At 35.6% G+C, this 16,659-nt stretch overlaps 2 protein-coding genes across 2 annotated transcripts; both read right to left on the bottom strand.

The window, feature by feature from the left end:
* Positions 1–211: 211 nt before the first annotated feature.
* LOC110733952 (ATP-dependent DNA helicase PIF1-like) lies at positions 212–1,567 on the bottom strand. Its single transcript, XM_021914019.1, has one exon. It carries the CDS (start codon positions 1,565–1,567, stop codon positions 212–214), a length of 1,356 nt encoding a protein of 451 aa, XP_021769711.1.
* A 189-nt stretch (positions 1,568–1,756) lies between these two features.
* LOC110733951 lies at positions 1,757–6,008 on the bottom strand. Its single transcript, XM_021914018.1, has 8 exons — positions 5,557–6,008; positions 5,419–5,456; positions 5,221–5,290; positions 5,110–5,147; positions 3,558–4,418; positions 3,322–3,454; positions 2,557–3,231; positions 1,757–2,267 (listed from the first exon to the last, which is right to left on the bottom strand). Exons 1-8 carry the CDS (start codon positions 6,006–6,008, stop codon positions 1,757–1,759), a joined length of 2,778 nt encoding a protein of 925 aa, XP_021769710.1.
* Between the last annotated feature and the right edge of the window lie 10,651 nt (positions 6,009–16,659).

The following is a 16,659-nucleotide window of genomic DNA, read 5'->3' as shown; positions in this document are numbered from 1 at the left end:
TTTCATTATACAGCAACAAACATGTTTGATGTTAAACAACTTTTGAATACTTCAAAATATCATAGGACACTACATTTCTAACCGAGTTTATGTGATACCCATCAGGCGGTTTCATTGTATAAACAACAACATTCTTTGCCTTTGTTGCCCGAGATAAAGCCACATATAGTTGACCATGTGAAAAACACGGCCGAGGAAGATAGACTGAAACCTAATTCAGTGTTTGTCCTTGTGACTTATTAATCGTCATAGCAAAACATAATTTAATTGGAAACTGTTTCCTTTCAAAAGTGAATGGATATCTACTATTTGTTGGAGGGCGTAAAGTTGCTCGATGCAAAAAAATAGTTTTTCCTTTATATTGACCAACATAAATTTCACAAATAATAACGTTGGGCCGAAAAATCTTGCAAATCAATCTTGTCCCATTACAGAGACCATTCGAAGGCATTATATTACGTAACAAAATCACAGGACAATCCTTTTTATGAACAAGCTCATAAGGACTCATTCCTCCTGGACAAAGCTTATTTATAAACTCTGATGGATAGATATTGCAAGTATCATTGAGCATTGCATCAAAACTCTTATAAACCACTTTATTTCCTTGGAAGTGCTCAATCAAAACTGAATTTACCATATCCACATCATCATTCATCGGAGTTAAAATTCCTCTATCTGCAAAGATATCTGATGTAATCGTTCCTTTCTCAACTTCTGGCAAAGTAGCTTTTATAATCTCCAAAATGGGGTCCTTTTCAATCTCCAAATGATGTATCATTCCATCAGGAAGTTCTACATATCCATACTCATTTGTTTGTAATTCACCATTACCAAGAGACAACAAAAACGCACAAAATGTTGGATCTTCACGAGCTCGCTGATTTTCCATTAACTTGAATCTTTTCAAAGATGGCCTGATATATGAAGCAACAATGCTCGATTCAACAGCCTGTCTTAACGACTTTTGGGGTACAACTGGTAAAACTTGCCTAAAATCTCCACCGAAAATGATAAGCTTACCACCAAAAAGTGTTGTATTTTCACATATATCTTGCAACAGCAAATCAAGTGCTTGTAAATTCGCCTTATTCGCCATAAAAGCCTCATCCCAGATAATCAAAGTTGTCTCCTTTAATAATTGTGCTAAACTACCTTGTTTTGGCACGTCACATGTAAAACAACTCTCATGATCAACATGTATTTTAAATCTTGAATGAGCTGTTCTGCCTGAAGGTAGATTTGATGTGGCTATTCCAGATGACGCAGTGGGCAGCACAATTTTATTCATCATTCGAATTTCTGCATATAAACAATTGTATAAAAATGTTTTACCCGTGCCACCTGGTCCATCAATAAGAAAAGTACCTCCTTTTCCCTCATTGACGTGATTCATTATGACATCAAATGCTTTCAATTGAGCTGCATTCAATCGTGCTCTTGAGTTTATATATTCTTCTAGAATAGGTGTATTTAAAGCATTTTCTATATCTCTCGTTTTCCTAAATTCGTCACTGACATTATAGCTCAGATGATCCAACCCAAATGTTTTCAATGATTTACCCATTGATTCAAGATGTTGCTCTAATAAACTAACAGTTAGTTGTTTCACTTTGCCGGGACAATCTTTAAATTGATACCTGTAATCTTCCGACAATGATGTGTAATATTTTTCCCATAAAGAAGTTGGATCACTCGGCTGGCAAAATATCAGTATTGTTGCAAACAGTCGTCTCAAAGCACATGGTAACTGTATCTATGCAGCTTCAGTTAGGCAAATGGATGCAGCATCATCATTTTCCAAAAGACCAAGCCGTTTAGCAGTCTCTTGAAATGTAGCACAAACATAATTGTCAACTGTACATAAGTCTGTAAACGAATTTGAGTTTTGTACATTAAGCAATAATAGTCGAAGATAATAACGTTCACCTTCGGAAGGCAAGACAAACGATATCCTACCAACAACAGTGAGTGCGTTTTTTCGGTCTTTCCATTCTTTCACACTTGAATTCCATGTGTAGTGTTTTGAAAAATCATTGTATAAAAGGTTAACGCCACCATCAATTGTCGCATTCATTGCAAAGTATTCCGTCAAAGGTGTACGTGCGCGCTTAGGATCTCTAACAACCCAACTGAGATTTTCAAATGGTCTTACAGCAATGGATTGCATGTTTGGAAGATGCGCTGGTAACGACATAACAGGAGGAAAAATTTCATATAAATCAAAACCAAATATTCGCCATATTCCTTCACACGGAGATACCCTTCTAAAATTTCAAACCACACAATTCAAATGTAATATTTGTAATTATAGTATAAAGAAATTTAAACTAAGTATGAAAATAAAGCACTCAATACCAACCTGCCAGATTGAAATTATTCTATTTCATCAATTTTTTTTAATCATTTGTAGCAGATATCTTGAATGATATATGGTCATGCCCTTTATAAACATATTTGTATAAATATTTTACTGCTTTGATAGTTGAACAGGCCTCATCATTTATATGACAATCAAACATAAGTAATAAATATGGATTATAAGGTACTACCCACTGATTATCTAACTCAGCCCTTCGAACCTTTACTTTTTCACCCGTTTGTCTTCTCCTATATATAGGATATCCATCTTTGTTGTTTGCTGTTTCTAAATTGTAATATTTTGGATATCCATTTTTGCAGACCAATTTTTTCCCATCCATTTTCATACAAGGACACTTAGGATTCAACTTCCCGCAAGGCCCATGCATCATATGAGTCAAGACAAATTTACGAAGACGAGGATTATCAAATGATGGGATTTCAGCACAAACAAACTTATCATATTCTGATGGCCCTCTTATCTTGAAATCACGTTTCAGTATTATTAAAAAATGTGCATGTGGTAATCCCCTTTTTTGAAACTTAACAACATAAATCATTGCTGCCACTTCACCAAAAATTCTTTCTTTTTTAGTTTGTTTTTTTAATGCCAATAATTTTGCACGAAATATACGGGCCACTATATCTGGCCTATCTTGAGCTTTCTCTCCAGGTTGTAATTCACACTTTATTTCGGGCCAATTTTCATTACATGTCATAGTAATAAACAAATCCGGTTTCCCATATCTTTGAACTAATTCCATTGCATTTAGATATCGACGTTTTAGATCTCTAGGACACCTAATGAACGACGGAGGTAAAACAACAAGATGTCCAATCTTCGAAGCATTTGTCTCTCCACCTGTCACACTATCAAGAATACCCTAATAAAGATCAGCTCTAATGATATCTTGATTGTTCCGCAAATAATCGAGCCTTGAATTTTCGATCTTCACATACATGTCCACAACAAATTGTTGAAAACATCTTCCACTTCTAAGGAGCATATTTGTAGACCTCATTTGTAATATGTAGGCATAGTATTCTCTTGGAGAGATATACTTATTAGCTCTTGTCTTGTGTTTAACGGTCCCTATATTATGCCGAAAATAAATAAAAAAACACATTAAATTGCCCAACACAATAAATAGTTTAAAATGAATACGAACTAATATGCATAAGTAACAAACACTTACGTGATTCTTCTTCATCTAAGAAATTTTGCAGGGTATGAACTGCACAAGAATTAATAGGATCTGGAACCTGTTTTGTATGATTTTTCCCACCAACATTTCGCTTCTTAAGATTCTGAGTCCATCCACATTCACCAAAAGGGAATAATAACGGGTATTGTAATGGATCATAGCACCCATAATAATGACAAATCCGATGAGTTTGGGCAGACTTTCCATGCACAATAATATGTGGAGTGCTAATTTGACTCGAAGACGCACCATCTGGCCATACTATAGCAACTTCATCAGAAACAGGTGCATTATAAACACGTTGATCCAAAATAGTATTTTGAGATAATACTATCTGTGTGTTTTCATCTATCTCTATTTCCCTCAACGATCTGAAAAATCTTGCATATGGATTCATTTCAGTAATTTTCATTAATACACAAATAATATCCTCCCGTACTTCAGGAAAACAATTTACTCGATTCTGAACTTCGTGTTGGCCATCATAAAAATAGAGCTGCAAAAATTTAGGACTACCATCATGAGGCAGAAGATCTGGAACACAATGATATACTTGCCCATGCATTTTAAATACATATATCCCCTTATATGTTTTCGACTCCGTTTTGCCGCGTATAGAACTAAAAGCAAAGAGATTGTTATACATTCGGCTGTATTGCCTGAAATGTTTAGCATCTTCCTCTTCTGATAAATATAATCGACATAACTCATCAGGAAATTGATTAGCTGCAATAACAACCTGTCCACCGCAACAGCAGAAACTCGGAGTTTCATACATGAATTTCTTTGCATTACAATACAAACAACACGGAGCACTCTCAAGCACAAGAGGGCCAACTGGAAGATTTTCACCTATCGTTGCAAACGGTCTCACTACCGAAACATTTAAAATACGTTTTTGGAAAAAAAAACCAAAATAAATTAAGATTCATTCCATATATCACATATAATAGTTAATTCTTATACTGTAAAGATAACCGATACAATACCTTCTGAACTGGGTTTTTTGGCAGATGAAGATTGTGCAAAAAACAGAGATCTTTTTCTCTTACGTTGTTCACATATTTGTGAAAGACTCCCCAAATTATCTAGCAATCACAATGAACGTTTTCTATATAATAACGCCAAACATTGAATACACCAAAATAATAATAAATAAACAAAGATACCAATAATAATGTAAAAAGATAGTTTATGATTACATTTTGTGAAAACGACTTCTTGGAAAACTATTAAATACAGCAATCAAAATTGCCGTAACCAGAAATATCACTATTTTATCCTTCACAATTTTCTTTCTTATAATCTATTTTAATTAAAAACACAATTATTTCCACTGAAAATCACACCTTACACAGTATATAGTCATCTAATGTTTAAAATTACTATATAGTTTTACAACACTTTTATTTCGGTTATAGCACGATAATCTTAGTGAAATAATTATAGATATGGAAGTCAACTTTGAAATCTGCACGCAGTGAGCGTCAATACTTTACGAATCACGTAAATAATTATATCGTAATATATTACTGAACATTACCTATAGTATCACGTTTTTTCCATTTTTTGGATTCATATCTACAAAAAAACCATAAAATATATTAATTTCAAATAATATACAACATAAAGCAGTAGAACATCAAAAACTTACAGTGCCTCACAAACTTCTACTGGTACAGTATGCCATGTCGCGTCGGAATACGACAATGCCGAAATATATTCTGCTCGTAATAGGAAAAACAAAACAAAAAAACGTGATATAAATTCCGTACATCATAGATCATATGAATACGTTTATAATATTAAGTTATCCGAAATAATGCTATCACACTATGTTAAACAATATTACCTGCACTACACGGTTTCCAACTACTTCTGGATTTTTTTCTATAAAAGAATAAAAACATCAATAAATATAAATAAATACTATAATCAAAATCTAGAACAGAGTGTATCCATAATTTCGGCGACAAACATGAAGACTTACACTTCTTCACAATCTTGAATAGGCACTTCAAAATAATTAGCGAACGGGTGTCCATGTGCTGATCGCAATATTTCACCATATTTATCCACGTGATGAACATTTATCGGATTGTCTTCCATAACCACCACAACGTTTTCCTCAGTAGGCGTAACCAATACATCAACACCCGCTTGGCCTTTTTTTGTGACGATGTCTGCCAGAACTCGAGGAGCATTACATATAGTTTCTTCCCCATCCTTACGACCATTGAAAGGAACTGGGGTTCGCCCACCCCCGCCTCCAACCGGTCGACTGCCTGGCTGAAAATCTGTCGGCAACAGCATTACCGTTTCTGATGAAAGTTCACCTAGATCGACAATAGGCCTGACCTTTCTTTTTCTGGATCCTTTTTGTTCCACAGTTTGCACAGGCAATGATATAGCCAAATGAGTTTCCAGAATATTTTCAATCATATTTTCGGCACCTGTAGCAAGTTTCTACTGTTCTTCCATAACTACCGCAACATTATCCTTAGAACATGCGACCAACACATCAACTTCCATTTGGCCTTTAGCGGTAACACTGTCTCCCGAAATTTGAACAACGTTATATTTAGTTCCTTCCCCTTGCTCACGAACATTGAGCGGAACTGAAATGCCCCCACTGCCGAAACCACTCGTTCTCACAACTCTTTTTTTTTCGGCTGAATGGATAACTCCTCGGACGAAAGTTGACCTAAGTCGACAATAGGCCTACCCCTTTTTTTAGATCCCTTATGTCCCATAATTCGCACAGGAAGCAATTTTGCCGAATGAGTTTGAATAAACTCTTCATTTAAATTTTCGGTATTTGTAACAATTCTTGGTTGCTCTTCGATAACTAACGCAACATTATCCTCACCAGGTGTGCTAGAAACACTAGCATTCGGTTGATCTTTTCCATCTTGATTGCAAACAAAAGAAGAAATTGCAATATTTGCAATGCCCAAATCACACGTACTCTGTTCCTGCCTTAATCCCTTAAGCATAGATAAGTTCTTCAAAGGAGATTCACCCAAGTCAACATTTATCCCTGTCGCTGAAATGCAAGGTGTTACATTTCGGCTTTGCTCTGTCGGCAATCGAGCCGACTCACATTCAGGAAATTGCCCTGGATTAACAACAGCTCTAGATTTTATTTTTCTTACCATCTGTACAACGTTTCGCCCAAAAAAAAAATGACCAGATTCTAAATTTACGCGTATTTCCTGTATTCGTGCTTCAGCATAATCGTACCAACAGGTAAAGAAGAATGGTAAAGAATGTATAAACATGATATCAGATAAAACTCCGACAATCTATACAGGTTAAAAACATGTAATTAAACAAGCAAACCCATAATTAGAAACAAAAAAATGTACAACAAATAACTTAATCTGTAAATATAGGTAACAATTTGTAGATGTACAAAAACCACTACAAAAACATAGTTGCAAAACACCAACATCAACTACTTATCCAAATCAAACATCTACAACAACATCCTACGTTTCCAAAGGTACACATTATGAATCATGAATTGCCTTGTTATATTTCATCGAAACCAAATCAAATTTGTCCCTCTCTTTCTTCTTATATTCCTTTAATCTTATAAACTGTGAACAACCTTCGATTGTGACCCGGTCCAACCGATCTAAGAATCTAACAAGATTCTCCACAACAATAGGTGCTCATTCAATTGCTTCCTCCACACCATTTGCCGCAATTTTCAACACCAAATCAACCTCAGTCTTTCTCTACACAATTACCGTTTCCATTGCCTAAGTGACTAAAGTAAGCACCTATGTGATACGTTTATGACCTCGATAGAAACTCTTATATTCCGCAATTGCTACCTCAACTTCATCTGTTTTCTCCATCTCTATATATTATAAACAAATACTAATAAATACACAAAGGTTCCTATATTTTTTTTTAAAAAAAAAAAACCCATAAAATGGAATAATTTTCAAAACAAACCTAGTAATTTGTAAATTGTAAACTCAACCGTATACGAAAACACAATTAAGACCATATCACATTAAAAACACAACATTTCTTTAAAATACAAACTATATTTTATAAATCAATAAACAAATTAGTACCACATCTATGATAAAAGTAAATCCACCATATTATAATACCCACTCCAGATTTTACAATCACCTTTCACTTTTATATGAAATATATACAAATGAAATACATTGTTGTAAGAAGCATCCACCTTAAAATTGCAAGTATCGTATATTGTTGTTGTTGTTCTAAGTACATGTGCACGGTATTTTAACATAACTGACCAGCCTGCACTCCAAGCACAATCTATAATTTTATGAACTAACCCAAAATCCAAAAAATCCAAACATATAAACCCCTATACACAGTAATGACAGTCCAAAATAACTTATCCTTTCACCCGCTACCAGAAAATACATCTACCTAATTCCAATTATATTCAACTGTAACTATAATATGATACAATTAACTGCCAATTTTAATTTATCAGACAACAGTGCACATGTACTCAGAACAACAACAACAACAATATACGACATATTAACTAAACAAAATAACAAATCTTACCACAACAGCGGAAAAAAAAACATAATGAAAACACACAATTAAAAAACAGAACATACAAATAAAGTCATAACCAGAACCAATACATAACTAAGCAAAAGAATTGAAAACAAAACACAACACACATAACCTAAACTTTTAATTGCATGCAACAAAACAAAAGCATCGAGACCTACAATTCCACATAACCGAAAAAAAACCCAAAACAAAAATAAAAGGCCAAAACACAAATATAAATGAACAGAACATAATACACCAAACTAATTTTTATAAATAAACAAAATTAACAAATTTTACCACAACATCGGAAAAAAAAAACATAATGGAAACACACAATTTAAAAACAGAACATACAAATAAAGTCATCACCAGAACCAATTTAGAACTAAGCAAAAGAATTGAAACAAAAACACAACACACAGAACCTAAATTTTTAATTGCATGCTACAAAACAAAAGCATCGAGACCTATAATTCCACATAACCGGAAAAGAACCAAAACAAAAAATAAAGGCCAAAACACAAATATAAATTAACACAACACAATACACCAAACTAATTTGTATTCGATTTAAAAGGCCAAAACACAAATATAAATTAACACAACACAATACACCAAACTAATTTGTATTCGATTTAAATCACAACACAGACCAAAAAAAAAATAGTATTTACCAAACAAAGTAAACAAAGGTAACTCCAATGACGACAGAAAAGAAAAACAAAAACACGAAACTGGAATACAGAGAAACAGGAAATAGAAAGAACATAAAAAAAAGGAAATAAACCCCAATGAAAAACAAACAAAAACAATGCAAACGCAAAGGCCGTGAAAAATACAAATAGACAAACAAATTCAGTCCAGCTGAATGCAAAACAAAAATAAATCACAACACAAACATGTATATAACTCCAATGGCGAACGAAATAGAAGAACGAAAACACAAAATTGGAAAAGAAAATTAAAATAAAAAGCCACTTATATATAGAAAGAGAAGCCACTTATATATAGAAAGAGGGAATAGAAGAACGAAAAAACAAAATTGGAAGAGAGAAATAGAAAATGGAAATAACCTAGGGAAAACAAAAAAAAAGCCGCCTATATATAGAAAGAGAATGTTTCAGCGAAAGGCCGAATGTAACAGACAAAGACAAATCCGACAAGCAAATGTTGTACTGTTCAAAATTGGATATTGATTTGCCTTACTGCTCATAATGAGAGGAGCGGTTAACTTCTCTCTTTTTAAGAGTTGTAGATTTCAATTGAATGATATAATATTTTTTTAAAAAGACTAAACCGATAAATGCGCGTATTTTTATAGTGTAAATAACATTATGACTAAAATAATGTGAAGTTAATAATGTGATAAGGTTTGAGAAACTTTGTTTTCTTTTTCGAATAAAATAATGTAACTCAAACGCTAGTCTACATGGTTAAATTAAATCTCACAATAACTAACTTCCCTTCAAAATAATGAAAAAAATAAAATAAAATAAAATAACAAAACTTAATACGTTAACCAGGCACAAATGACTACGAAAGAGCTAGAATGTTGCTAGTAGAACGGAGGTATATACTATTTGGGTGTTTTACATGTTAACTCATCTTTATTATAATTAAAATCGTCACTCGAAGCAGTGATCATTTTACCAAAAAACTGAATCTTGCAAGTCAGCGAACTCCTTCCATGCATAAAAAGCTCCCTACAAAAGGGGTATTCATTCCGTAGTTGATCTGGCCTTGGACTAAATCTACCGTTGGGACGAGAAACACGCACGCGTACGTGAAGCTGCTCCAAAGCAGTTGCAGAACTTAAAATGTCGCTAAGAAAACTCATATGGACGACATAATTCTTCTTCTTCATCTCAATTGTGACCTCTATTATTTTCAGATTAGCCCACCAATAACGAGGTAGTCGAGGTCTCCAATTATCAAATTGAAGATAAACCAGATTGTGATAGAATGGAAGATCTTCAATACTAGAAAGAATATTTATAGACAAACTATACCCCACTCACCGAAACAGAAAATTTCGCGAACAAAAGAAATTCCTCGAAATAGGCCTAGTCTCGCGTTAACAAAATCATGATCAATTGTAAATTCATCTATTTTGCGCGAGGAAATTGTAACTTCTTGTAAATTGGTTGGAATTGTAACAAAGTCATAAACCGCTGGAAGTCCGTCAACCTTGAATCGTTCAAGTTTAGGAGCATCAACCACAAAGTTGCTGTGAAAAGATAACAACAATGAATTATTATCCATATCTATATGCAAGTCCTTCAAATTCAGGGCAGATATATGAACAAAGTGATCATGTTGGTTTAAATAAAAAATCAAGGATAAATTTTCCAGTAGTGGGCAAGACCTAAAGAGAGTATCCATAATATGACGTTATGAGTCACATAAATGCATGCGAAGAATCTTCAAATTAGGAAGATTAACAAGAAGAGTATCCTTGTTAGGGAAGTTAAGATCAACATTTGCACTTAAAAAAAGTTTGACAAGTGATTGAGTTTGGTGAAAATCGACGGGTATGGGAACAGGCATGGGTATGGGAATAATCGAGTGACAGAAGAGATAATATGCTGATCAGAAGAGTATCAGGAAGGGAGCTTAATCTGTCTAGCTGTGGAGCCGCTATATTCATGCTTCTTCCCATTTTTGCTCGGGAGCATCGTGGTCAATTTAGTCGTGTAGCCAATGCCTCGCCAGTTGTCAAATATATATACAACCCACATCACAAAATCGATAGATTTTTTTAAGGGTTAAAATATTATAAATTTTATTTTTGATTAACTTAATAAAATTTAGCTTCCAATAAAATATTTATTAGTTTTTATCAAAAAAGATATCTTATACTCTTTTTAATGTGAACTGGTAAACATCCCCCGCAAATCTCTACATAAAGCTCACAAATAGTAGGTGGATTGACACTTTTGCCCTTATTTGTTTAAAAAAAAACTCATATTCTCTCTACTCTCACTTCTCTCTAAAAAAAAGTTTTCAAACTACTACAATGTCGAGGCGGCAAGGCAAGGAATTGGCTGTGGCGGAGGCGGAGGGAAGGCTGTCACACGGTGACAAGGTAATTTTTTTAAAAAAAAATTAAAAAAAAAAAACCTCGAACAAGGCAAGGTGCCTGACCAGGACGCCGTGGCCACGGTGGCGGCGCCCAAGCCAGATGCCAACACCACGGGAAAGGCGGCTGGTCGAGACGCCAAGGCCACGGTGGTGGCGTCTTGCGAGGGCGTCGTCGCCGCCGTGGGGCTGGCGTCTAGCTGGGACGCCACCTCCCTTTTTTTTATAGTTTTTGTAATTTTTTTTTTCAGAATTTTTGTTTATGTTTAAATTTTTTGTTTTGCATTTTTTTGTTTATTTTTATATATTTATTTCAAATTTGTTGTATTTTTTTTATGTTTATATTTCCTTTTCAATTATTTATATGTTTTTGTGTTTATTTTTATATATTTTTTTCTAATTCTGTTGTATTTTATTTGTTTTTTTTGTAATTTTTTATGTTTTTATTTATTTTGCATGTTTTGGTAATTTTTTCTTTTTATTTTGTTTTTTTTTCCAGTGTTTTGTTATTTTTTTATGTCAATGTGTTGATATTTTTTTTGTTTATTTGATATTTTTTAATTTTTTTTATGTTTATATATATTTTGCATGTTTTGGCTTTTCTTTTTTTTTTTTTTTTTTTTTTTTTTGTTTTTGTGTGTTTTTTTATATTTTTTTTCAGTGTTCTATTATTTTTTTTATGTCAATTTGTTAGTATTTTTTTTGTTTATTTGATTTTTTTTTGGTTAGTTATTTTATTTAATTTTTTTTATGTATATATATATATTTTTAATTTTTTATTGGAGTTAGGTATCGCATTTTCGACCTGGTGCAGGGACGAGTATGGAAGTTAGTAGAAGTAGAAACTACTCTATGGAGAGCTCGGGGCCTAGGCACGTTAGATCCCGTGGTATTTCGGCCTCGGCTCGCAGAGAACGGGTTCACCATTCTGAGGAGGATTAAGATGATTATGGTCCATTCAGTCAGAGGCTTGATGATATGTACGAGACGCGTAGGGTAGATGTGTGTAAGGGTAGAGATGGTAGATTTGTTAGTAGATTTGGCACATCATCTGCGTCCACTATGTCTGCGGTAAGAAAAAAACGGTCGAGGGCCGTTAATGATTCTTGGGTGGTGAGGGGTGAGGTGGCTGGGGGACCTGTAGACGGGAGTGTGATTCCTAGCTTTCTAAGACACATAGATACCCCTATCTGGGAGGACCAGGAGAAGGCTTTGGATACGAGCATTTTGAAATGCCAAACCCAGGAAAAGACTTGTAACTTTTTATGTAGATGGGCTGAGGCTTGGCCGGAGGAGAGCGAGATGTTCGGCCGATTTCAGGGCACTAGAGTGAGTCACCTTCCTACCACCATGCACGATAAGATTGACTCAACGCTGATCATGGCTTTTGTTGAGCAATGACAACCGGATACAAACTCTTTCCACCTTCCGTTCGGTGAGATGACGATCATGTTGCATGACGTCGAGGCCATCCTTGGGATTCGCGCAGAGGGAAAACGACTTTCTGTTGTGACTGATGTAGATCAGACAGTTTTGCTGGCGGAGCTGTTAGCCGTGGACAGGGCCGCATTGTACACCGGGGCGCTTGGTGTTTGGGATCACGGCGGTGTGAAGATCGCATCCGTATTGCAGCGTTGTTTGCACCCCACTGCACGTAGGACGCATGACGCACAGCTGGCTGCATATGTTTTTCTTCTACTCGGGTGTACCTTGTTTTCGGATAAGAGCGAAAACAAGCTCAGGCCACGCGACATAGTTGACGCGTGTGAGCCCGACAGAGTAGGCCAGTTTTCTTGGGGGTCGGCTACGTTGGCGTATCTGTATCGCCAACTAGGATTTTTGAGTCGGGCTGACGCGGCAGGTATCACTGGATGTCTGACTTTATTAGAGACCTGGATATACGAGTATTTTCCTGCATTTCGACCACACCGCAACCCGGTTCCTATTGAGGATGGGATGCCACGTGCCACGGCTTGGAGTCTGCGGTTCGAGAAGAAGTCCGTTGACCGCCTCCGATCGATACGGTTATTACTTGACAGGATGTCCCCCTTAGAGGTAAAGTGTATAAATTATTTCTTATTTTATATTGTGATGCATTTATTATATGAATCTTACTAATTTGAAAAAATGTGCAGGTGAACTGGATGCCTTTCGGTCAGAACCCTAATAATAGGGTACCTAGGACCCTCTACACGGGACTCATTCAGCATCATAAGATCGTAGAGGCGTACATGCCCCAGCACTGTCTTCGCCAGCTTGGATTTGTCCAAGTTGTCCCTCCTCCCCTAGCATGGCCCAGTAAGGCGGTCTGATCTGCGTCGTCGAAGGAGTACGTCGTCCAACTACCGGAAAGCATGATTACCACGTGGGAGCAGTTTCCGATGGTTACCCACCTATGGACTGCGGAGCTGCAGAGGCCACCAACTGGGGTGACTGCCATGTGTGACCAACACTACATGGAGTGATACAGCCGGTATTCACACCCGAGGTTGATTAGAGACCTCGACCATGGCGACGACGCCGATGATCATGATGTGCCACCGCCCACTGCCGTGGATGCGGTATGTCTCATAAAACATTTGTTGTTGTGTTTTTTTAGTATTATATATCGTTATTGAATTTCATGTTTTTTTGTTGTGTGTAGTGGATGGGAAAGATGATGCAGGTGAGACAAAAACTCTCTCAAGAGAGGGACAACACGACGACTGCATCAGGTAGAGCTGCTATTGATGATTTGGAGCGGGCCCTTGCGTAGTGGCAGTGGGCGTCAAAGAGGGATTACTGATCTGTTGGCAGTTTATGTATAGAACATTTTGTACATTATTATAGTAGTTTATAAGAACTGACATTATCATTTGAGTTTGTAACATTTGACATTATCATTTTAAGTTTTTAAAATTTGACATTATCTTTGTAGTTTGTATCGCGCAAATACTAATTAGTATAAAAAAATAAATGTCTATATAAAAATAGCAACACAAATACAAGGTTACATAAAAAAGTTATACGCATGAAATACTAAAAGGCAGCTAGGTTGTTCCATTGATGGATCCGGTCATGATACAACACATCCCAACCCTCTACGCTTGGTGTGCGAATGGTAAAAGTGTGCATCGTGCCGGGCCGTGCCTCCACGGTCTCTGGCGGGCCGTGTCGTGTCGTGCCACCATGCTGGAGGAGGCGTGTCGTGCCGTGCCACCCAAATTCGCAGGCCAGCCCACGGCACGACCCACGTGCCAGGCGGGCTCGTGGCGTGCTGGCCTGGCGGGCTGGCCTGCTAGGCTGTTGCCTTTCCTTTCCTTTTTTTTTATTATTATTTCTTAATAGTTTATAACTTATAATCTTATATTATTATTTTTCTAAAATAAATTAAGTTTAATATTTATGTTTTATTATTTTTTATATTTAATATTTATATTTATATATTTAGTTTATACTATTACTTTATAGTTTGATGTTTATAATTTATTATATTTATTTTTGTATTATTAATTATTATAATTTTTTTTTGTTATATTAATTTACAAATTATAACTTAACGGGAAAAAAGGCAAATTGGACTTTGGATGTAAATAATGCATACTTCATATTATTATTACTTGAAAATATTGTACAATGATAATAATGATAAAAATCGTACAAGGATATTAAACAAAAATTGGATAATGATAAAAATCGTAAAATGATAATATTGATAATGATAAAAATCGTACAATATACAAAAATTGTCTATTCTTCTTCTTCTTCTTGTGCGTCTTCATCTTCGTCTTCGGCTTCAAGGTCATCGGCTAGTTGCATAGATTGGGAACTAGTCGAACCCGAACGGTAAGAAGTGGAGGTTCCTTCATCGTTGTCGTTGTCATCCTAAGAACGGTCTTGTGAGCGATTTTCCGCATCCAACCAATCTTTGAAACACACGCACATTTCAAGTGTTTCGGGATTTAGACTTGTTCTTCTATCGTCTAAAACCCTCCCGGATGTGTTGAAAGCTCGTTCGAAGGCAACGGAGAAGACTTGGATACCAAGAATGTCTCGTGCCATTTTGCCGCCAAAGTTGGATGTTTCGTGCTTTGTTGATTCCACTATGCAAGGAGGTCAAGGCTGTTTATCTCATCGTCGTCCATGCCCTTGGTGAAGTCGTAACTCAGGTACATTTGCAACTCCGAGACATCGCTTTCCGTTCTCCTTATTGATGAATCACCTGAAAACCTTGAAATCAAGTTAGTAGCTTGTGAAAATAAATGTTTGGCCTTCTTACTTACGTTTTTTGGATGGTTGGGAAGGGCCTGAGCGAGGAACGGTGCCATATTTGGTTTCATAGACTCTATATAAAGCTAAAAATTGATCCTTCACATTAGTCTTATAGGTATCTACATCATCGTCAAGAAGCATGCATTGAAAGTAAATGTCAACTAACATAAATGTATTTTCATACTTTTGCCTAGGATCTAATATGGAAGCAAAAATATAAATCAAAGGAATTTCAGTATAATATTTACGTCACTTTGTTTCCATTGCTGGAAGATACTGATCATAATCACTTTGGTTGCGATGATCAGCGAAAAGTTAGGCGAGTAAACATGCATTTGAAATAAAGTTTTGAGCACAAGGATTATAAACAGAAGAAAAACAATACGTCATGTTATATAATAATTGTAAAAATTGCATATATCGTTTACATTTATCCCAATTATCCTCATATATAGCATTATTTGGAAATTTTTGGTTGTAAAAAATTGTCAACGGATTCTTGTACTCAATTGCCTTGGTTAACATGTCATGGGTGGAATTCCACCTAGTTGGGCAATCGGTTTTGATTTTTATTGCCCTTATCTTTTGTTGTCTTAGAAAACTCTTCCATTCTTGGTATCTCATGTTTGAGCTATTAATAGACATAATAGCATCTCTAATTTTGGTGTAGTATGGACCAATTGCTCTAATTCCATCCTGTACACAGAAGTTAAGAACATGGCAAGCACATCTAGTATGAAGTGCATCACCATCTAATATTACATCGGTCAAGTTTTGTTTGACATAATTAGCAGTATATGTCATTGCGGTTGCATTGTCAAATGTCATAGACATGATTATTTTTTCTCGAAGGTTGTATTCATTTATTGCTTCCATTAAATGGTGAGCAATGTTAATACCGGTGTGGGGGTATTTCAGCATTTTGAAATGGATTGTTCGTTTTTGTAACAACCATTAATCATCTACCCAATGGCAAATCACACATAAATAGTGATATTTATAACCACTATCCCAAGAATCGGCAGTCAAAGACACTCTACAGTTAAGTTTACTCAATTTGTCTTGTAATCGCATTTTGTACTCTAGGAAGTTTTTCATGGCGGCGGAACGAACGGTTTTCCTAGAGATTCTTTTATGTTGGGCTTGTAATGCTTTGTTAATGTAAGTGTTAAATGGGTCACTTTCGGAGAAAAGAAAAGGT

This window comes from Chenopodium quinoa, unplaced genomic scaffold (genome assembly GCF_001683475.1).
Source record: "Chenopodium quinoa cultivar QQ74 unplaced genomic scaffold, ASM168347v1, whole genome shotgun sequence".
In the NCBI taxonomy this organism is placed as follows: domain Eukaryota; kingdom Viridiplantae; phylum Streptophyta; class Magnoliopsida; order Caryophyllales; family Amaranthaceae; genus Chenopodium; species Chenopodium quinoa.
The sequence above is the reverse complement of the archived record's forward strand: the minus strand, read 5'-3'. Positions and strand labels throughout refer to the sequence as shown.

Excerpts from the sequence above, each read along its gene's own strand:
- LOC110733952 (XM_021914019.1), bottom strand. The coding sequence starts at position 1,567 with ATGGGTAAATCATTGAAAACATTTGGGTTGGATCATCTGAGCTATAAT.
- LOC110733951 (XM_021914018.1), bottom strand. The coding sequence starts at position 6,008 with ATGATTGAAAATATTCTGGAAACTCATTTGGCTATATCATTGCCTGTG. Across the intron at positions 3,455-3,557 it reads CTTAGATGAAGAAGAATCAC|GGACCGTTAAACACAAGACA; the intron begins GTAAGTGTTTGT and ends GGCATAATATAG. Across the intron at positions 3,232-3,321 it reads CAACAATTTGTTGTGGACAT|TGTGACAGGTGGAGAGACAA; the intron begins GTATGTGAAGAT and ends TATTCTTGATAG.